This window comes from Scyliorhinus torazame, chromosome 2, assembly GCF_047496885.1.
Source record: "Scyliorhinus torazame isolate Kashiwa2021f chromosome 2, sScyTor2.1, whole genome shotgun sequence".
Classification (NCBI taxonomy): domain Eukaryota; kingdom Metazoa; phylum Chordata; class Chondrichthyes; order Carcharhiniformes; family Scyliorhinidae; genus Scyliorhinus; species Scyliorhinus torazame.
Window position 1 is genome coordinate 112,552,237 of NC_092708.1, and position 23,384 is coordinate 112,575,620.

At 50.8% G+C, this 23,384-nt stretch overlaps 1 protein-coding gene across 4 annotated transcripts in view; it reads left to right on the plus strand.

The window, feature by feature from the left end:
• The window catches only part of kalrna (kalirin RhoGEF kinase a), a 1,210,365-nt gene that overhangs the window by 1,028,721 nt on the left and 158,260 nt on the right, over window positions 1-23,384 (plus strand). For all 4 annotated transcript variants that reach the window (XM_072475613.1, XM_072475615.1, XM_072475625.1 and 1 more), the window contains 2 exons: window positions 13,181-13,247; window positions 20,388-20,491. In XM_072475613.1, the coding sequence (XP_072331714.1) occupies window positions 13,181-13,247; window positions 20,388-20,491 (171 nt within the window). The remainder of the gene's footprint in view (window positions 1-13,180; window positions 13,248-20,387; window positions 20,492-23,384) is intronic.

The following is a 23,384-nucleotide window of genomic DNA, read 5'->3' on the forward strand; positions in this document are numbered from 1 at the left end:
TAAGAGCCCCAACGGCAATTTTAGTGGCTAGAAGCACTGTGCGGTAAACCTGAAGGGAATCCCCCCTGGAAACGGATGGAAAAAGGAGAGGGAAGTGGCCAGATTGCAGTGGATCCTTTGGAGCAGCGGCAAGGAAGGCAAGCAAGAACCAAGATGGCGACGGAAGGTGGCAGTTTAACATGGGGCCCTGAACAACAAGGGTTTTTGAAATGTTGCGTGGAAGAACTTAAAAAGGAAATGAAGAAGGAGCTGTTGGCCCCGATATTACAGGCGATCGAAGGGCTAAAGGATGAGCAAAAGACCCAGGAGCGGGAGCTTCGGGTCGTGAAGGCAAAGGCTGCCGAGAACGAGGACGATATACAGGGCCTGGTGGTGAAGACGGAGATGCACGAGGCACACCATAAACGATGTGTGGAAAGACTGGAGGTGCTGGAGAATAACGCGAGGAGGAATAATTTAAGGATTCTTGGTCTTCCTGAAGGTGCAGAAGGAGCAGACGTCGGGGCATATGTGAGCACGATGCTGCACTCGTTAATGGGAGCGGAGGCCCCGGTGGGTCCGCTGGAGGTGGAGGGAGCATACCGAGTGATGGCGCGAGGACCGAGAGCAGGAGAAATTCCTAGAGCCATAGTGGTGAGATTCCTCCGTTTTAAGGACAAAGAGATGGTCCTTAGATGGGCAAAGAAAACTCGGAGCAGTAGGTGGGAGAACGCGGTGATCCGTGTATATCAAGACTGGAGTGCGGAGGTGGCGAGAAGGAGGGCGAGCTTTAATCGGGCCAAGGCGGCGCTTCACAAAAAGAAGATAAAATTTGGAATGCTGCAACCGGCAAGACTGTGGGTCACATATCAAGGGAGGCACCATTACTTTGAGACGGCAGATGAGGCGTGGACTTTTATTGTGGAAGAAAAACTGGAATAAGCGGATTATTAAAAAAGAACGTTTGAAACAAAGTGGTGGGGCGAGTATGGGGGGCGAAGAGGGGGGGAAAAAGAGGGGGAAAGATGAGTTTTATGTTATTAATCCTGCGATGCGGTAACTTTTCTCTCTTCCACAGGTGGTGGTGGAGGGAGGAAGGGAGGTGGAGGAGATAGGGCGTTGGCCATGGGGGGGCGGGGCCAAAAGCGAAGCGCGGGCTTTGTTCCCGCGCTATGATAATCATGGCGGGAATAGGGAAGCAGGAAGGAGGGGGCGTCGCATGGTGCGAGCCGAGGTCACGGGGGGAAGCCGAGGTCGGCCAGAGTTTGCTGACTTCTGGGAGCAACATGGGGGGTGTAACTACGCTAGTGGGGGATCTAGCGGGGGGGGTGGGAGGGAGGAGCTACTGGGTTGCTGCTGCTGGGGAGAGGGGGGAGCCGGAATGGGGTGGGGTGGGCGGGGGGGCACCGCCTGGGGGGGACACAGCTGCGTGGGAACCGGGTGAGTAGCTGGAAAAAGAGGATGGCTAATCGACAAGGGGGGGGGGGGTAAAAAGCCCCCCAACCCGGTTGATCACGTGAGAGGGCTGAACGGGCCGATAAAGAGGGCACGAGTACTCGCACACCTTAACCACGTCTGCCTTAAGTTTCTTATGTTACAAGAGACGCACTTGAAACTTATAGACCAGGTTAGACTACGCAAAGGATGGGTGGGGCAGGTGTTTCATTCGGGGCTAGATGCGAAAAACAGGGGGGTGGCTATACTAGTGGGGAAGCGGGTTATGTTTGAGGCAAAGACCATAGTGGCGGATAGCGGGGGCAGATACGTGATGGTGAGTGGCAAATTACAGGGGGAGGCGGTGGTCTTGGTAAACGTATATGCCCCGAACTGGGATGATGCCAATTTTATGAGGCGCATGCTAGGACGCATCCCGGACCTAGAGGTGGGAAAGTTGGTAATGGGGGGAGATTTTAATACGGTGCTGGAGCCAGGGCTGGACAGGTCGAGATCCAGGACTGGAAGGAGGCCGGCTGTAGCCAAGGTGCTTAAAGATTTTATGGAGCAGATGGGAGGAGTAGACCTGTGGAGATTTAGTAGACCTAGGAGTAAGGAGTTTTCGTTTTTCTCTTATGTCCACAAAGTTTATTCGCAAATCGACTTTTTTGTTTTGGGAAGGGCGTTGATCCCGAAGGTGAGGGGGACGGAGTATACGGCTATAGCCATTTTGGATCACGCTACACATTGGGTAGACTTGGAGATAGGGGAGGAAACAGAAGGGCGTCCACCCTGGAGAATGGACATGGGACTAATGGCAGATGAAGGGGTGTGTCTAAGGGTGAGGGGGTGCATTGAAAAATACTTGGAACTCAATGATAACGGGGAGGTCCAGGTGGGAGTGGTCTGGGAGGCGCTGAAGGCAGTGGTTAGAGGGGAGCTGATATCAATAAGGGCACATAAAGGAAAGCAGGAGAGTAGGGAACGGGAGCGGTTGTTGCAAGAACTTCTGAGGGTGGACAGGCAATATGCGGAGGCACCGGAGGAGGGACTGTACAGGGAAAGGCAAAGGTTACACGTAGAATTTGACTTGCTGACAACGGGTACTGCAGAAGCACAGTGGAGGAAGGCACAGGGTGTACAGTATGAGTATGGGGAGAAGGCGAGCAGGTTGCTGGCCCATCAATTGAGGAAAAGGGGAGCAGCGAGGGAAATAGGGGGAGCGAGAGATGAGGAAGGAGAGATAGAGCGGGGAGCGGAGAGAGTGAATGGAGTGTTCAAGGCATTCTATAAAAGATTATACGAAGCTCGGCCCCCGGATGGGAAGGAGAGAATGATGTGCTTCCTGGACCGGCTGGAATTTCCTAAGGTGGAGGAGCAGGAGAGGGTGGGACTGGGAGCACAGATCGAGATAGAGGAAGTAGTGAAAGGAATTAGGAGTATGCAGGCGGGGAAGGCTCCGGGACCGGATGGATTTCCAGTCGAATTTTATAGGAAATATGTGGACTTGTTTGCCCCGATACTGATGAGAACCTTTAATGAGGCGAAGGAAAGGGGACAGCTGCCCCCGACTATGTCGGAGGCAACGATATCGCTTCTCCTAAAAAAGGAAAAAGACCCGCTGCAATGCGGGTCCTATAGACCTATTTCCCTCCTAAATGTAGACACTAAGATTCTGGCCAAGGTAATGGCAATGAGGATAGAGGATTGTGTCCCGGGGGTAGTCCATGAGGACCAAACTGGGTTTGTGAAGGGGAGACAGCTGAATACGAATATACGGAGGCTGCTAGGGGTAATGATGATGCCCCCACCAGAGGGGGAAGTGGAGATAGTGGTGGCGATGGATGCCGAGAAAGTATTTGATAGAGTGGAGTGGGATTATTTGTGGGAGGTGTTGAGGGGATTTGGCTTTGGAGATGAGTATATTAGATGGGTACAGCTGCTGTATAGGGCCCCGATGGCGAGCGTGGTCACGAATGGACGGGGGTCTGCGTATTTTCGGCTCCATAGAGGGACGAGGCAGGGATGTCCTCTGTCTCCATTATTGTTTGCACTGGCGATTGAGCCCCTGGCAATAGCATTGAGGGGTTCCAGGAAGTGGAGGGGAGTACTCAGGGGAGGAGAGGAACACCGGGTATCTCTTTACGCGGACGATTTATTGGTGTATGTGGTGGACCCGGCGGAGGGGATGCCAGAGATAATGCGGATACTTGGGGAGTTTGGAGAATTTTCAGGATATAAGCTGAACATGGGGAAAAGTGAGCTGTTTGTGGTGCATCCAGGGGAGCAGAGCCGAGAAATAGAGGACTTACCGTTGAAGAAGGTAACAAGGGACTTTCGCTACTTGGGGATCCAGATAGCCAAGAATTGGGGTACGTTGCATAGGTTAAACTTAACGCGGTTGGTGGAACAGATGGAGGAGGACTTCAAGAGATGGGACATGGTATCCCTGTCATTGGCAGGGAGGGTACAAGCGGTTAAAATGGTGGTCCTCCCGAGATTCCTCTTTGTGTTTCAGTGCCTCCCGGTGGTGATCACGAAGGCTTTTTTCAAAAGGATTGAGAAGAGTATCATGAGTTTTGTGTGGGCCGGGAAGACCCCGAGAGTGAGGAAGGGATTTTTGCAGCGTAGTAGGGATAGGGGGGGGCTGGCGCTACCGAGCCTGAGTGAGTACTACTGGGCCGCCAACATCTCAATGGTATGTAAGTGGATGGGAGAAGAGGAGGGAGCGGCGTGGAAGAGATTGGAGAAGGCGTCCTGTAGGGGGACCTGCCTACAAGCCATGGTGACGGCGCCGTTGCCGTTCTCACCGAAGAAATACACCACAAGCCCGGTGGTGGTGGCTACTCTGAAAATTTGGGGGCAATGGAGACGGCATAGGGGAAAGACGGGAGCCTCGGTGTGGTCCCCGATAAGAAATAATCATAGGTTTGCTCCGGGGAGAATGGATGGGGGATTTGGAACATGGCAAAGAGCAGGAGTAACACAATTGAGAGATCTGTTTGTAGATGGGACGTTTGCAAGTCTGGGAGCGCTGATCGAAAAATATGGGTTGCCCCAAGGGAATGCATTCCGGTATATGCAACTGAGGGCTTTTACGAGGCAACAGGTGAGGGAATTCCCGACGCAGGAGGTGCAGGACAGAGTGATCTCAAAGACATGGGTGGGGGACGGTAAGGTGTCAGACATATATAGGGAGATGAGAGACGAGGGGGAGATTATGGTAGACGAGCTGAAAGGGAAATGGGAAGAAGAGCTGGGGGAGGAGATTGAGGAGGGGCTGCGGGCTGATGCCCTAAGTAGGGTAAACTCATCGTCCTCGTGTGCCAGGCTAAGCCTGATACAATTTAAAGTGTTACACAGGGCGCATATGACTGGAACACGGCTTAGCAAATTTTTTGGAGTAGAGGATAGGTGTGCGAGATGCTCGAAAAGCCCAGCGAATCACACCCACATGTTCTGGTCATGTCCGGCATTACAGGGGTTTTGGGTGGGGGTGACAAAGGTGCTTTCGAAGGTAGTGGGGGTCCGGGTCGAACCAAGCTGGGGGTTGGCTATATTTGGGGTTGCAGAAGAGCCGGGAGTGCAGGAGGCGAGAGAGGCTGATGTTTTGGCCTTTGCGTCCCTAGTAGCCCGGCGCAGGATACTGTTGATGTGGAAGGAAGCCAAGCCCCGGGTGTGGAGACCTGGATAAATGACATGGCAGGGTTTATAAAGCTGGAACGGATTAAGTTCGTCCTAAGGGGATCGGCTCAAGGGTTCACCAGGCGGTGGCAACCGTTCGTCGAATACCTCACAGAAAGATAGAGGGAATGGAAAAGAAGAAGACAGCAGCAGCAGCCCGGGGGGGGGGGGGGGGCAGAAAGATAGAGGGAATGGAAAAGAAGAAGACAGCAGCAGCAGCCCGGGGGGGGGGGGGGGGGGGAGGGGGGAGGAACCAGAGGGATTCTCAGGGATGTTAATATATAAGTATAATATGTATAGGTTGTTGTTATAGATAATTGTATATTGGACTGTTAAAACATATTTTTGGAGAATATTTATCTGGGACAAGCAGTTGCCATTTAGTTTTGTATTTGTTTTTGTTTATATATTATTTATTTCTTGTTTATAAAACTGGCCATTGTTATTTATATTGTTATATTACTGTGTAAAGGATACACAATGTACTGTGATGGTTGGCCAAAAACTTTCAATAAAATATTTTTTTTTAAAAAGAAAAGCTTCACGAAAGCATATCCAGGGATGGGTCTATAGCTGCCCTCCTTCGAGAAGAGAAGGTTGAGAGGAGATTTGATGGAAGTGTTCCAAACCACGTGGGACCCGGAAAGAGGAGATTGGGAGAAATTATTCTCATTGGTGAAACAGTCGAGAAGCAGAGTGTACCAATTTAATGTGCATGGCAAAAGAATCTAAGGTGATATGAGGAAAAACGTTTTATGCAGTGAGTGGTTAGGATTTTGAAATGCACTAACTGAGAGTGTAGTGGAGGCAGATTTAATTGTGGCTTTCAAGAGAAAATTGGATAATTATCTGGAGAAAAAAAATTCCAGGGCACTGGGAAAAGGCAGGGGATTGGGATTAACTGAGTTTCTCTTGCAGAGAGCCTGCACTGACACAATCCATAACGTCCTGCTTCCCCAGCACCACATTTTGCTGGGGGGGGACTGTACTCCCCACTCCCGACCCTCAGGGGACTCCCCAACTCTCCCACACCACCCCCCGACCCAGCCTCCAGGGGACCCCCACATCACCCCCACTCCAGCCACCCCAGGGATCCTCTACATCACCCTGAGCCCCCCACCCTCCCTGGCATAACATTCTGCCCACCACCCCCCACTGCCGATGTCTGAACCCCCACATCCTGTTCACTTACCATTGAAATTTCAATCGTCCCTTTAAACTCGCCTGCTTTATGGCAGCTAGTGCTGTGAAAAAAGGGGGCATGTCCTCTTTTGCTGTGCTCCTTTTACACCTATCTGCTGGAGCCCAGGAGCTGCTTTGCTGCTCCTGTCTCACCTGGCCTGAGTGAGGAAGGTTGGGCGAGACAGGATCTTCAGAATTCCAGTGAAGGAAAGTCGCTATGGAGTGGCAGTCTGCAGTGATTGCCACTCTTGAGGAAGTTATGGGCAAATGGGTCTAATGGCCTCCTTCCATGCTGCAACCATTCAGTGATTCTATAGGTTTGTGGTGTACAAAGCATGTTCTCAGAGTTCAAAATTGAAAGGCTTCCTCTGACCCAAGTAACCTGGGACTCCTTCAGTACTGCATTGAAGTATCAGCCTGGATATTACGCTTACGTATTTGGAATAGGGCTTGAAAGCACAAACCTCTGACTCAGAAGAAAGAGTGCTACCACAGAGCCACAGCTGACATCTTAAAACTTGAATACAAACCAAAAATACTGCAATCACTAATAATTTCAAACAGAAAGAGAAAATACTGGAAATACTCAGCGGGACTGGCAGTATTGGTGGAGAAAGAGCGTGAAGGGATTCATTTTGGATGGAAGAACTTGGAAAAGCATTATAAAATAAAGGGTACAATTCATGCACCTATCCTGCTTGCCGCAAATCGTTTCTGACCCTCCTGGTGTCTAACTCTCCCAGTTGTCACTGACCCCCCCGCTGGCCACGTCTCCTGCTCGCCACTGACTATCACGCTCCCACCATTCCTGTTTTAGATTGGTCCTTGTTAAGTGGACCTATTAATGTTTTATAGGGGCGACTGCTTCACCAGGACTACTGTCGGGAAGCCGTCATCCATTAGATCGCGCTCAGCATTTTTTTTTTAAGCCATTATATTTTCTCCTGCGTCACTCACCTACATGAGCCTGCCAGTATTGGTGGGAGTTTTGAAAGGCCTGGATTTGCACTAAATGTGAACAAAATCCTGTATAACTTAAGATATTGGCTGAGGGAGGGGGTGGATATTGCCGGGGCTGAGGGAGGGGTTGGATATTGTCGGGGCTGAGGGAGTGGGTGGATATTGTCGGGGAGGGGGTGGATATTGTCGGGGCTGAGGGAGGGGTTGGATATTGTCGGGGCTGAGGGAGGGGGCGGGTATTGTCGGGTCTGCGGGAGGGGTGGATATTGTCGGGGCTGAAGGAGGGGTGGATATTGTCGGGGCTGAGGGAGGGGTGGATATTGTCGGGGCTGAGGGAGGGGGTGGATATTATCAGGGTTGAGGGAGCAGGTAGATATGGTCGGGGCTGAGGGAGGGAGTGGATGTTGTCGGGGCTGAGGGAGGCGGTGGATATTGTCGGGGCTGAGGGAGCGGGTGGATATTGTCGAGGCTGAGGGAGGGGGTGGATATTGTCGGGGCTGAGGGAGGGGTTGGATATTGTCGAGGCTGAGGGAGCGGGTAGATATTGTTGGGGCTGAGGGAGGGGGTGGATATTGTCGGGGCTGAGGGAGGGGGTGGATATTGTCGGGTCCGAGGGAGGGGGTGGATATTGTCGGGGAGGGGGTGGATATTGTCGGGGCTGAGGGAGGAGGTGGATATTGTTGGGGCTGAGGGAGGGGGTGGATTTTGTCGTAGCTGAGGGAGGGAATGGATAATGTCGGATCTCGGGGAGGGGGTGGTATTGTCGGGGAGGGGGTGGAAATTGTCGGGGCTGAGGGAGGGGGTGGATATTGTCGGGGCAGAGGGAAGGGGTGGATATTGTCGGGGCAGAGGGAGGGGGTGGATATTGTCGGGGCTCAGGGAGGGGTGGATATTGTCGGGGCAGAGGGAGGGGGTGGATATTGTCGGGACTGAGGGAGGGGTGGATTTTGTCAGAGCTGAGGGAGGGGGTGTATATTGTCGGGGCTGAGGGAGGGGATGGATATTGTCGGGGCTGAGGGAGGGGTTGGATATTGTCGGGGCTGAGGGAGCGGGTGGATATTGTTGGGGCTGAGGGAGGGGGTGGATATTGTCGGGGCTGAGGGAGGGGTTGGATATTGTCAAGGCTGAGGGAGCGGGTAGATATTGTAGGGGCTGAGGGAGGGGGTGGATATTGTCGGGGCTGAGGGAGGGAGTGGATAGTGTCGGGTCTGAGGGAGTGGGTGGATATTGTCGGGGCTGAGGGAGGGGGTGGATATTGTTGGGGCTGAGGGAGGGGGTGGATATTGTCAGGGCTGAGGGAGGGGTGGATATTGTTGGTGCTGAGGGAGGGGGTGGATATTGTCAGGGCTGAGGGAGGGGTGGATATTGTCGGGGCTGAGGGATGGGTGGAAATTGTCAGGGCTGAGGGAGGGGGTGGATTTTGTCGTAGCTGAGGGAGGGAGTGGATAGTGTCGGATCTGAGTGAGTGGGTGGATATTGTCGGGGAGGGGGTGGATATTGTCGGGGCTGAGGGAGGGGGTGGATATTGTCGGGGCTGAGGGAGGGGTGGGTATTGTCGGGGCTGAGGGACGGGGTGGATATTGTCAGGGCTGAGGGAGAGGTGGATATTGTCAGGGCTGAGGGAGTGGGTGGATATTGTCAGGGCTGAGGGAGGGGGTGGATATTGTAGGGGCTGAGGGAGGGGGTGGATATTGTCGGGGCTGAGGGAGGGAGTGGATAGTGTCGGGTCTGAGGGAGTGGGTGGATATTGTCGGGGCTGAGGGAGGGGGTGGATATTGTTGGGGCTGAGGGAGGGGGTTGATATTGTCAGGGCTGAGGGAGGGGTGGATATTGTTGGGGCTGAGGGAGGGGGTGGATATTGTCAGGGCTGAGGGAGGGGTGGATATTGTCGGGGCAGAGGGAGGGAGTTGATATTGTCAGGGCTGAGGAAGGGGGTGGATATTGTCGTAGCTGAGGGAGGGAGTGGATAGTGTCGGGTCTGAGGGAGGGGGTGGATATTGTCGGGGAGGGGGTGGATATTGTCGGGGCTGAGGGAGGGGGTGGATATTGTCGGGGCTGAGGGAGGGGTGGATATTGTCAGGGCTAAGGGAGGGGTGGATTTGTCGGGGAGGGGTTGGATATTGTCGGGGCTGAGGGAGGGAGTGGATAGTGTCGGGACTGAGGGAGGGGGTGGATATTGTCAGGGCTGAGGGAGGGGTGGATATTGTCGGGGCTGAGGGAGGGGGTGGATATTGTCAGGGCTGAGGGAGGGGGTGGATATTGTCGTAGCTGAGGGAGGGAGTGGATAGTGTCGGGTCTGAGAGAGGGGGTGGATATTGTCGGGGAGGGGGTGGATATTGTCGGGGCTGAGGGAGGGGTGGATATTGTCGGGGCTGAGGGATGGGTGGAAATTGTCAGGGCTGAGGGAGGGGTGGATATTGTCGGGGAGGGGGTGGATATTGTCGGGGCTGAGGGAGGGGTGGATATTGTCGGGGCAGAGGGAGGGGGTGGATATTGTCGGGGCAGAGGGAGGGGGTGGATATTGTCAGGGCTGAGGGACGGGGTGGATATTGTCGTAGCTGAGGGAGGGAGTGGATAGAGTCGGGACTGAGGGAGGGGGTGGATATTGTCGGGGAGGGGATGGATATTGTTGGGGCTGAGGGAGGGTGTGGATATTGTCGGGGCTGAGGGAGGGGTGGATATTGTCGGGGCTGAGGGAGGGGTGGATATTGTCAGGGCTGAGGGAGGGGTGGATATTGTCGGGGAGGGGGTGGATATTGTCGGGGCTGAGGGAGGGGGTGGTTTTAGTCGGGGCTGAGGAAGGGGTGGATTATGTCGGGGGTGAGGGAGGCGGAGGATATTGTCGGGGCAGAGGGAGGGGGTGGATATAGTCGGGGCTGAGGGAGGGGTGGATATTGTCGGGGCTGAGAGAGGGGGAGGATATTGTCGGGGCAGAGGGAGGGGGTGGATATTGTCGTAGCTGAGGGAGGGAGTGGATAGTGTCGGATCTGAGTGAGTGGGTGGATATTGTCGGGGAGGGGGTGGATATTGTCGGGGCTGAGGGAGGGGTGGATATTGTCGGGGCTGAGGGATGGGTGGATATCACCGGGGCAGAGGGATGGGGTGGATATTGTCAGGGCTGAGGGAGGGGGTGGATTTTGTCGTAGCTGAGGGAGGGAGTGGATAGTGTCGGATCTGAGTGAGTGGGTGGATATTGTCGGGGAGGGGGTGGATATTGTCGGGGCTGAGGGAGGGGGTGGATATTGTCGGGGCTGAGGGAGGGGTGGGTATTGTCGGGGCTGAGGGACGGGGTGGATATTGTCAGGGCTGAGGGAGAGGTGGATATTGTCAGGGCTGAGGGAGTGGGTGGATATTGTCAGGGCTGAGGGAGGGGGTGGATATTGTCGGGCAGGGGTGGATATTGTTGGGGGTGGATATTGTCGGGGCTGAGTGAGGGGGTAGATATAGTCGGGGCTGAGGGAGGGGGTGGATATAGTCGGGGCTGACGGAGTGGGTGGATATTGTCGGGGCTGAGGGAGGGGGTGGATATTGTCGGGGCTGAGGGAGGGGGTGGATATTGTCAGGGCTGAGGGAGAGCTGGATATTGTCAGGGCTGAGGGAGTGGGTGGATATTGTCAGGGCTGAAGGAGGGGATGGATTTAGTTGGCGATGAGGGGTTTGTCATTGTCAGGGATGGGGATAAACATTGTCAGGGGTGGGGAAGGGAGTAAACATGTCCAGGTTGGGGAAGGGCCGGGGATGGGGAATGGTGAATATTTCCACGTTCCGGTTGCAAATGCTTCAGCCTTGTCTATTGCACTGATGTGCTGGGGTCCACCATTGTGAGGATAAAATGATTTTGGGAGCCTCCTCCTCTCTTTAGTTGTTTGACTGTCCATCAACATTCACAATTGGTTATGGCAGGATTGCAAACTTTGACCGAATCCATTAGTTTTGGGACTGCTTAGTTCTGTAAACAGCATGCTGCTTGTGCTATTTGGCATACATGTAGTCCTGTGCTGCAGTTCCATCAGGCCATTTAGGCCCGGTACTTGTCCTGGCATTCTCTCCACATTTGCCTTTGAACCGGGGTTGGTCTCCAGCTAAGAGTCAACCACATTGCTATGGGTCTGGGATAGGCCAGACCAGGTAAGGAAGACCTGAAGGACATATGTGAACCAGATGGATTCTTATAGCACTCCAATAACTTCATGATCAACATTACTGAATCTAGCATTTTTAAAATGTCATGTTTATTATTTAATTGAATTTAAATTCCCCCAGCTGCTCATGATGAGATTTGGACTCATGTCTCAGGATCTCTAGTCCAGCCTTCTGGGTTATCAATCCAATAACATTACCAGCACGCGACTGTTCTTCTGAAACCGTTTTGGCAGCACCGTGTTAATATTTGATCTTACACACTTATTGGACCAGGTTTCCTACTTTGGCAATGTTTGTTCAAATATTAATTAAAGAGATTACCTGTGAGGTTGCCTGATTGAAAAGCATTGCTAGCCTAGGATATAATGATCAGTTTCCCCAAGGTAATTTATCTTTTATGCATGTTGGATGGATTCCATGTGACCCGGCACTCAATTTCTGATTGACTACCTTGTACTGTAATCGACAGTGGAGTGAATTTTATATGACTTGCTTTCCAACACAGCGAGATAACACTCTGACAACTGAGGACGTGAAGTTTGTGGTGTTGCTAAATTGAACATCAAAAGAATCAGCCATCATCAATGGAAAACCTATTTTGTGGGGGGGAAACACTGCAAGTTAGCATGGTTCTTCTAATGATTATAAAACCGAGAACCAATCTTCGTTCAGATGACTGATGAAACCACTTTAGCACTGATGTTTTGATGTTCTCTGAATCCTTTGCCTGGATTGTGTGCTGTAATATCTGTTCCAAAATTCTCTGGAGATTAAAAACAAAACTGTAATTGTTAGAATTGGGCGAGATTCTCCGACCCCCGCCGGGTCGGAGAATCGCCGGGGGCTGGCGTGAATCCCGCCCCCACCGGTTGCCGAATTCTCTGGCGCCGGTTGGCGCCCCCCCCCCCCCCCCCCCCCCCCCCCGCGATTCTCCAGCCCACATGGGCCAAAGTCCCGCCGTTAAAATGCCTGTCCCACCGGCGTAGATTAAACCACCTACCTTACCGGCGGGACAAGGCGGCGCGGGCGGGCTCCAGGGTCCTGGGGGGGGCGCGGGGCGATCTGGCCCCGGGGGGTGCCCCCACGGTGGCCTTGCCCGCGATCGGGGCCCACCGATCCGCGGGCGGGCCTGTGCCGTGGGGGCACTCTTTCCCTTCCGCCTTCGCCACGGTCTCCACCATGGCGGAGGCGGAAGAGACTCCCTCCACTGCGCATGCGCGGGAATGCCGTCAGCGGCCGCTCACGCTCCCGCGCATGCGCCGCCCGGAGATGTCATTTCCGCGCCAGCTGGCGGGGCACCAAAGGTCTTTTCCGCCAGCTGGCGGGGCGGAAATTCGTCCGGCGCGGGCCTAGCCCCTTAAGGTCGGGGCTCGGCCCCCAAAGATGCGGAGCGTTTTGGGCGCCAGTCGGCGGACATCGCGCCGATACCGGTGAATTTTGCCCCTCACCGAAAAACACTGACCTGCCTTTTCTCTTACTCATAGAGCTGTTGTAATTTTCCAGTGTTTGTTATATTGTTTTTACTCCAATTTCCTCAATTGTTCTGCTTTCTAAACAAAATGTTTTTAAGCTTTCCCTAATTTTTTTTAAATATTAAGGCCGGGTAGGAATTGATTACAAATCATCTTCATATGATCCAGAAATTGTTGTACTTCATAGAACAAGATATGTTTCATTCCCTGTTGTCAACATTCAGTATTGCAGATCATTGCAATTGAACAAAACCAACTTAACAGAAGGATATTATGCAAACAGAATTCTTAATACATTCATAAATAATCCTTTTATCTTGTTCCAGATATGTCCTAGATGAACTCGTTCAAACAGAGAGGGATTATGTGCAAGACTTGGGAGTTGTGGTCGAGGTAAGATGAATTCAATCTAACTAGTATATCAGTGAGATGAGTTTAATAATATTCACTGTAAAGGGCACTTAGACTTGTTTTAAAGAAGACCAATTGCATTGGGCTAATTTGGTATAATGATGGCAGTTACATCAGGCAGCATTTTGCCCTCAGGGTTGGGCCCCAAACATTGGGATCATATGGGCTCACAACCTTGAACTGGATGGGAAACAGACACCCAGTCATAATTTTCCCTGAATTTAAGGTTATACTTATTACATTCTGTACTCCCCTCCAATTCTCCAGCGCCTCCGTGATTGCTACACCGGCTCATATCGGTACCAGAATACAAATTTATGTTTTCATTGGTCTACATGTCTCAGCATCAGTGCACTCTGAGCCTTTAGAATATACATTATATATCCATGAATACGGAGCCCAAAACTGCTCACAATACTCCAAATGGGGTCTGACCAAAGCCTTATATAGCCTCAAGTACATCCCTGGTCTTGTATTCTAGCCCTCTCGACATGAATGCTAACATTGCATTTGCCTTAACTGCTGACTGAACCTGCACGTTAACCTTAAGAGAATCGTGAACAAGGACTCCCAGGTCCCTTTGTGCTTCTAATTTCCTAATCATCTTTCCATTTAGAAAATAGTCTATGCCTCCATTTCTCCTTTCAAATTGCGTAACCTCACACTTTTCCACGTTGCATTCCATTTGCCACTTCTTTACCCACTCTCCTAGCCCGTCCAAGTCCTTCTGCAGCCCGCCTGCTTCCTCAATACTACCTGTCCCTCTACAGATCTTTGTATCATCTGCAAACTCAGCAATAGTGCCTTCAGTTCCTTCTTCCAGATCATTAAAGTATATTGTGAAAGTTGTGGTCCCAGCACCGACCCCTGAGGCACACCACTAGTCACCGGCTGCCATCCTGAAAAAGAATCCTGTATCCCCACTCTCTGCCTTCTGCCAGTCAGCTCTATCCATGCCAGGATCTTGCCCTTAACACCATGGGCTCTTATGCGGCACCTTGTCAAAGGCCTTCTGGAAATCTAAATAAATCACTCCACTGGTTCTCCTTTGTCTAACTTCCTTGTTACTTCCTAAAAGAACTCCAACAGGTTTGTCAGACATGTCCTCCCTTTGACGAAGTCGTGCTGACTCAGTCCTATTTTATCATGCACTTCCAAGTACTCCGCGATCTCGTCTATAATAATGGACTCTAAAATCTTACCAATGACCGAAGTCAGGCCAACCGGCCTATAATTTCCCGTCTCTGCCTCCCTCCCTTCTTAAACAGGGGGGTTCATCTCGCCAATTTATGGAGGATTTTGGAGGAGAATACGGCGTTGTTGGAGGGGGTTAAGGCTAGGTGGGAGGAAGAGTTGGAGGTGGAGGTCGAGGAGGGGTTGCGGTGTGAAGTGTGGCGGTGGGTGAATGCCTAAACTTTGTGTGTGAGACTGGGGTTAATACAGCTAAAGGTGGTGCACAGCGCACCTGACGAGGTCAAGGATGAGTCGGTTGTTTGAGGGGTGGAGGATACTTGCGAGCGGTGTGGGGGAGGTCCAGCCAATCACATACATACGTTCTGACCTTGCCCAAAGTTAGAAAACTTTTGGAGGTCTTTTTTCAGCACCATGTAGGCGATCTTGCACTTGGACTTGGAGCCCAGTATCCTGGGCGCCAGAGCTGCAGATGGGTGTAGATATTTTAGCCTTCGCCTCATTAATTGCTGACAGGAGGGTTCTGTTGGGGTAGAAGTCAGCATCTTCGCCCTGTGCCTCAGTGTGGCTGCCACAGTGTGGCTGGGGGAGCTGATGGAGTTCCTCTATCTTTAGAAGATGAAGTTATTCTTGAGGTGGGAGACTGAGGGGGTTACATAAGAGATGGAGTCTACTTCTCCACTTTAAAGAGTTGGTTACCATCAACTGCTAGGCGGGGGGTTTCGGGAGGGGGGTTCGGGAGGGAGGTCGGGAGTGGTGGGTTATTCTTCAAGTTGTTTGGTTGAGGGGGGGTTCTTTTGTTATTCATTTTATTGGGGTTTGTTTTGTTTCATGTATAAAATGTTACAAAATGAATAAAAATATTCTTTTTAAAATGTGCAAGCGGATAACAGAAGTGTTAAAAGACGAATAAAGCTGGAGATAGCGAAAACGCAGTCGCTCCCATGCTCACATCACGTGACGCTCCCCCAACGTGTTAGTGTTAATGGGATCCAAGCTAGCTGGTGAAATTAAAACCAAGACACACAGCTGTTCTTTACTGATGGAATTTATTAATTGTGTTCCATCTCGTAGCTCTCCCTTCCCACACCCAGTGTCATAAGAACTAGATACATAGAAGATAGGAACAGGAGGAGGCCTTTTGGCCCTTCGAGCCTGCTCCACCATTCATCACGATCATGGCTGATTATCCAACTCAATAGCCTAATCCTGTTCTCTCTCCATAGCCTTTGATCCCATTCTCCCCAAGTGCTTTATCTAGCCGCCTCTTGAATATATTCAATGATTTAGCATCAACTACTTCCTGTGGTAATGAATTCCACAGGCTCACCACTCTTTGGGTGAAGAAATGTCTCCTCATTTCTGTCCGAAATGGTTTACCCTGAATCCTCAGACTGTGACCCCTGGGGCGGGATTCTCCGCAATCGGCACGATGTCCGCCGACCGGCGCGAAAAACGGCGCAAATCAGTCCGGCATCGCGCTACCCCAAAGGTGCGGAATTCTCCGCATCTTGAGGGGCCGAGCCCTCACCTTGAGGGCTAAGGCCCGCGCCGGACTGATTTCCACCCCACCAGCTGGCGGGAAAGGCCTTTGGTGCTCCACCAGCTGGCGCGGAAATGATTTTGCCGTGTGGCGCATGCACGGGAGCGTCAGCGGCCGCTCACGGCATCCCCGCGCATGCGCAGTGGAGGGGGTCTCTTCCGCCTCCGCCATAGTGGAGACCATGGCGAAGGCGGAAGGAAAAGAGTGCCCCCACGGCACAGGTCCGCCCGCGGATCGGTGGGTCCCGATCGCGGGCCAGGCCACCGTGGGGGCAGCCCCCGGGGCCAGATCGCTCCGCGCCCCCCCCAGGACCCCGGAGCCCGCCCACGCCGCCTTGTCCCGCCGGTAAGAGAGGTGGTTTGTTTCTCGCCGGCGGGACAGGCATTCCAGCAGCGGGACTTCGGCCCATCACGGGCCGGAGAATCGCCGGGGGGGGTCCCGCCAACCGGCGCGGCTCGATTCCCACCCCCGCCGAATATCCGGTGCCGGAGAATTCGGCAACCGGCGGGGGCGGGATTCACGCCAGCCCCCGGCGATTCTCCGACCCGGCGGGGGGTCGGAGAATCCCGCCACTGGTTCTGGACACACCTATCATTGGTAACATCTTCCCTGCATCTACCCTGTCTAGTCCTGTTAGAATTTTATAAGTCTCTGAACTCCACCCTTCTGAACTCCAACGAGAACAATCCCAACCTCGTCAATCTCTTCCGCCATCCCTTGAATCAGTCTGGTAAACCTTCGCTGCACTCCCTCGACAGCAAGAATATCCTTCCTCCAAGAAGGAGACCAAAACTGCACACAATACTCCCAGGTGCGGCCTCACCAACACCCTGTATAATTGCAGCAACACATCCCTGCTTCTGTACTCAAAACCTCTTGCAATGTAGGCCACCATACCATTCGCCTTCTTTACCGCCTGCTGTACCTGCATGCTTACCTTCAGCTGGTGCACAAGGACACCCAGGTCCCGCTGCACACTCCCCTCTCCCAATTTACAACCATTCAGGTACTAATCTGTCTTCCTGTTTTTGCTTCCAAAGTGAATAACCTCACACTTATCCAAATTATACTGCATCTGCCATTGATTTGCCCAATCTGTCCAGATCATGCTGTAGGATCCCTGCATCCTCGTCACAGTTCACCCTCCCACCTAACTTGGTATCATCTGCAAACTTTGAGATGTTACATTTTGTTCCCTCATCCAAATCATAAATATATATTGTGAATAGCTGGGGTCCCAGCACCGATCCCTGTGGCACCCCACTAGTTACTGCCTGCCAATTTGAAAAGGATCCATTAATCCCTACTCTTTATTTCCTCTCTGCCAACCAATTTTCTATCCACCTCAGTACATTTCCCCCAATCCTATGCGCTTTAATTTTGCACAATAATCTCTTATGCGGGACTTGTCAAACGCCTTCTGAAAGTCCAAATAAACCACATCGACTGGCTCCCCCTTGTCAACTGTACTGGTTACATCTTCAAAGAATTCCAACAGATCTGTCAAGCACGATTTTCCCTTCATAAATCCATGCTGACTCTGACTGATCCTGCCACTGCTTTCTAAATGTTCCGCTATAAAGTCCTTGATAATGGATTCAAGAATTTTTCCCATTACCGTGTTGGGCTTACTGGTCTATAATTCCCTGCTTTCTCTCTACCTCCTTTTTTGAATATCGGAGTGACGTGAGCTACCCCCCAATCTGCAGGGACAGTTCCAGAGTCTATAGAATCCCGGAAGATGACCATCAATGCATCCACTATTTCCAGAGCCACCTCCTTAAGCACTCTGGGATGCAGATTCTTAGGCTTACTGGTATATAATTTTCTTTGTAAGCCATGGATTGGCCCTCTTATCCCCTTTGCTTTTGTGCCAGGCAGGAATGAACAGTTGCTGTAGTTCCCCCATGCGTTCCTTGAATGTTTGCCATTGTCTAGCCACTATCATCCCTTTAAGTAACTCTCCCCAATCTATCAAAGCCAACCCACGCCTCAATATCTTCATAGTTCCCTTTATTAAGATTCAGCCTAGTCTCCGAATCAACTACTTCACTTTCCATCTTGAGAAAAAATTCTATCATGTTTGGTTGCTCATTCCCAAGGGGTCTTGCACATCCAGATTGGCAATGACTCCTTTCTCATTATACAGTACCCAGTCTAAGATGGCCTGCTCTCTAGTTGATTCCTCCGCATATTGGTCAAGTAAACCATCCCGTATACACTCCAGGAATAATTCATCTATGGCATTGTGGCTAATTTGATTTGCTAAGAGCAGGAGTAGGCCATCTGGCCCCTCGAGCCTGCTCCACCATTCAATAAGATTTTGTGGACTCAGCTCCACTTACCCGCCCGCTCACATTGACCTTTTATTCCTTTACTACCCCAGCTGTCCCCTATTATATTCTTTTGAGTGTAACAAATTAACAAGTTAACACCCCTTAAAGGGGCACTGTAACAAAAATTGGAACTTCAACAGAAACTTATTTAAATTAAAATAATGCTTTGGGGGAGAAAATTCACTCCAGTTAACTCTTTTAGTACCAAATGAATAAAATCAACTGAAGAACCATCCCTTAAAGTGGGTCCCATATTTTATAGGTGTAAGAGCATCCAGAGCTCTAGACAGGGAAGGGGCCAGACGCTCTAGCCTTTGCCTCACTGATTGCCAGCCAGAGATGACTGCTAGGCTGGAAGTCGGTAGTGTCACCCAGGGCCTCGGAGTGACTCTCAGTCCTGGCAGAGTTCCTGAAGCTAGAAAAAATTAAATTCTTGATAACAGGTCCGAGGAGAGATTCCACAACATGTGGAAGAAGTTCACAAACCTCTTTGCAGACCTGTTCACAAACAGCAACTGACTATGGGGGGCAGGGGGAGGGGGGGAGCAGATAGGAAGGGAGGGCAAGGAGCACCACTGGGAAAGGAGCTTGTGTATAACAGATGGGGCATGGATCCATCCCATAAACTGGGAAGGCGGACCATCCTAACCTCCCTTGAGAAACCAAGGGGGGAACAGCACTTCCACCCCCCTTCCCCCCCTGCCCCCAGCAAAGGGAATGTAATTATAAACAATGTAAAGAGTTCTAGCGGTAATTGTAAATACGAATGTTAATTTGTGTATAATTCTTATTACTTAATGTTAAATGGCCCAATGAGAACACTTTAAAAAAAATACATGATGCACACGAATGTAAATAATATAAGGTAATGATATTACCGGGACCACACTGTGGCAGCTTGTGATACGTGTGTTTGTGTTATTGTTTTGGTTATTATTGTTTTTATATTGTTCTGCAAAGTTTTGATATTAAGTGAAAGATTCCATTAAAAATATTTTTCAAAAAAATATATGCTCCAAGTTACTAAACAATGGCCCTTCACTTGTGTATCTCAACAATATTAACAGCTTCATGGTTTTCAATGGATTTAAATTGTAAGTCTGGACTGTGAATCAGTCTGGGTATTTAATAAATTAATTAGATGATTATGAACATATGAAACTAATGGATAGCAACTGATGGGGCACAGGGACACCGTGGTTAGCACTGATGCCTCACAGAGCCAGGGACCCGGGTTCGACTGTCTGTGTTGTATTAGTACGTTCTCCCCGTGGCTTGGGTGACTGTCTGTGTGGCATTTGTACATTCTCCCCGTGGCTGTGTGGGTTTCCTCCGGGTGCTCCGGTTTCCTCCCACAGTCCAAAGATGTGCAGGGTAGGTGGATCGGCCATGATCAACGTGCAGGGTTATAGGAGCGGGTAGGGAGCGGGCCTAGGTAGAGTGCTCTTTCGAAGGGTCAGTGCAGAGCTGGTGGGCCGAATGGCCTCCTTCTGCACTGTCGGGATTCTATGAGAGACCATTATGCCCATCTAACCTGTCCTGTAGAGTCATATTACAACTAAGCACCGAGGTCCTCCAATATTCCCCACCAACTAACATTCCCCTGGGACAGACAAAGAGTTTTAAAAGAAAACCTTTGGGAAATTATCATTGTGGAAATTTATTTTCTCATCCCCTTAACAATCAAAATGAGTTAGGAGCACATGAAGCACACTTCATCTATCATTTGTCTGTCGTGATAACCTAGAAAAGAATGTGACCAACTCCTTTTTGAAAGCTTGCGGTAAATCTATGCTCACTGCTTGACCTTGCAACATGTTCCCAAGATTGATAACCTTCAATAAAAGTGGCAACCTTTTGGCATTTAACTTTGTTGCTTGCTTAAATAATGGTTACACATTTTATTATGGACTACACAAAGTAGAATCATTCATGTGGAATTCTTCAAATATTTATTAAGAAAATGAAAATTGCGATTTGCTGACTTGACATATGCTGTAGCGATTTTAAGTTCTGAGGTTGACAGTTTCTGCACATTTTTTAAATTTTTAGGGTTTCATGAAAAAAGTAGAAGAGAAAGGAGTTCCTGATGACATGAAAGGAAAAGAGAAGATAGTTTTTGGAAACATTCACCAGATTTATGACTGGCACAGTAGGTGAGTAGACAGCCATCTTCGTTGATTAGCGCTGAAAGTGCAAGTCAAGAGTTTGCATTTTCTGAAATAAATTGATTTATGTTACCTATTCGTGTCATCCTGGACTCTTAACCACACGGCTATTGCTCAATTGTTTTTCTATTTTCACATCAGTTGTTTGCCCCACTGAATTTCCCAGAGGGGCTGGTTAGCTGAGTTGGCTAGATGGCTGGTGTGTGGTTCAGAATAATGCCAACGTCTTGGGGTGTGATCCCTGTTCCAGATGAGGTAGACTTGGGGCCACCCTCCTCGCCCTGCCCTCTAATAAAATCACAGCATAAGTTGTGGTTCGGTGACCCTCAAATAATCGAAGATTGCTCCCTGAATTAAATCAACCATTGCTCCTTTCCTTGTTAGACTAACAACTCTCTTGCCAAGATTTTCAACTTTCAGTAGAAATGAGTGCAAAGCCAACATCGGAAAGCTCAAACCATTTTCAGGTTCAAACCTCCATTGAATGGTATGGGCAAACTGCAGGCATTCCGCAATAACTTACTGGTTGTAGGAGGGTCGGTAATCAAATGACTCCCATGCTAAATTGGTTACCTGGGGCGAGATTCTCCGACCCCCCGCCGGGTCGGAGAATCGCCAGGGGCTGGCGTGAATCCCGCCCCCGCCGGTTGCCGAATTCTCCGGCACCGGATATTCAGCGGGGGCGGGAATCGCGTTGCGCCGGTTGGCGCCCCCCCCCCCCCCGCGATTCTCTGGCAAGGATGGGCCGAAGTCCCGCCGCTAAGAACATAAGAACCAGGAGTAGGCCATCTGGCCCCTCGAGCCTGCTCCACCATTCAATGAGATCATGGCTGATCTTTTGTGGACTCAGCTCCACTTTCCAGCCCGAACACCATAACCCTTAATCCCTTTATTCTTCAAAACACTATCTATCTTTATCTTAAAAACATTTAATGAAGGAGCCTCTACTGCTTCACTGGGCAAGGAATTCCATAGATTCACAACCCTTTGGGTGAAGAAGTTCCTCCTAAACTCAGCCCTAAATCTACTTCCCATTATTTTGAGGCTATGCCCCCTAGTTCTGCTTTCACCCGCCAGTGGAAACAACCTGCCCGCATCTATCCTGTCTATTCCCTTCATAATCTTATATGTTTCTATAAGATCCCCCCTCATCCTTCTAAATTCCAACGAGTGCAGTCCCAGTCTACTCAACCTCTCCTCGTAATCCAACCCCTTCAGCTCTGGGATTAACCTAGTGAATCTCCTCTGCACACCCTCCAGTGCCAGTACGTCCTTTCTCAAGTAAGGAGACCAAAACTGAACACAATACTCCAGGTGTGGCCTCACTAACACCTTATACAATTGCAGCAGAACCTCCCGAGTCTTAAACTCCATCCCTCTAGCAATGAAGGACAAAATCCCATTTACCTTCTTAATCACCTGTTGCACCTGTAAACCAACTTTTTGCGACTCATGCACTAGCACACCCAGGTCTCTCTGCACAGCAGCATGTTTTAATATTTTATCATTTAAATAATAATCCCTTTTGCTGTTATTCCTACTAAAATGGATAGCCTCACATTTGTCAACATTGTATTCCATCTGCCAGACCCTTGCCCATTCACTTAGCCTATCCAAATCCCTCTGCAGACTTCCAGTATCCTCTGCACTTTTTGCTTTACCACTTATCTTAGTGTCGTCTGCAAACTTGGACACATTGTCCTTGGTCCCCAACTCCAAATCATCTATGTAAATTGTGAACAGTTGTGGGCCCAACACTGATCCCTGAGGGACACCACTAGCTACTGATTGCCAACCAGAGAAACACCCATTAATCCCCACTCTTTGCTTTCTATTAATTAACCAATTCTCTATCCATGCTACTACTTTCCCCTTAATGCCATGCATCTTTATCTTATGCAGCAACCTTTTGTGTGGCACCTTGTCAAAGGCTTTCTGGAAATCCAGATATACCACATCCATTGGCTCCCTGTTATCTACCGCACTGTTAATGTCCTCAAAAAATTCCACTAAATTAGTTAGGCATAACCTGCCCTTTATGAACCCATGCTGCGTCTGCCCAATGGGACAATTTCCATCCAGATGTCTCGCTATTTCTTCCTTGATGATAGATTCCAGCATCTTCCCTACTACCGAAGTTAAGCTCACTAGACTATAATTACCCGCTTTCTGCCTACCTCCTTTTTTAAACAGTGGTGTCACGTTTGCTAATTTCCAATCCTCTGGGACCACCCCAGAGTCTAGTGAATTTTGGTAAATTATCACTAGTGCATTTGCAATTTCCCTAGCCATCTCTTTTAGCACTCTGGGATGCATTCCATCAGGTCCAGGAGACTTGTCCTGGACCTGATGGAATGGTTTAATTTACGCCTGTCCCGCCGGCGTAGATTAAACCACCTACCTTACCGGCGGGACAAGGCGGCGCGGGCGGGCTCCAGGGTCCTGGGGGGGGCGCGGGGCGATCTGGCCCCAGGGGGTGCCCCCACGGTGGCCTGGCCCGCGATCTGGGCCCACTGATCTGCGGGCGGGCCTGTGCCGTGGGGCACTCTTTCCCTTCCGCCTTCGCCATGGCCTCCAACATGGCGGAGGCAGAAGAAACTCCCTCCACTGCGCATGTGCGGGAATGCCGTCAGCGGCCACTAACGCACCCGCGCATGCGCCGCCCGGAGATGTCATTTCCGCGCCAGCTGGCGGGGCACCAAAGGCTTTTCCGCCAGCTGGCGGGGCGGAAATTCGTCCGGCGCGGGCCTAGCCCCTTAAGGTTGGGGCTCGGCCCCCCCAGGATGCGGAGCATTCCGCTCCTTTGGGGCGGCGCGATGCCCAACTGATTTGCGCCATTTTGGGCGCCAGTCGGCGGACTTCGCGCCGATACCGGAGAATT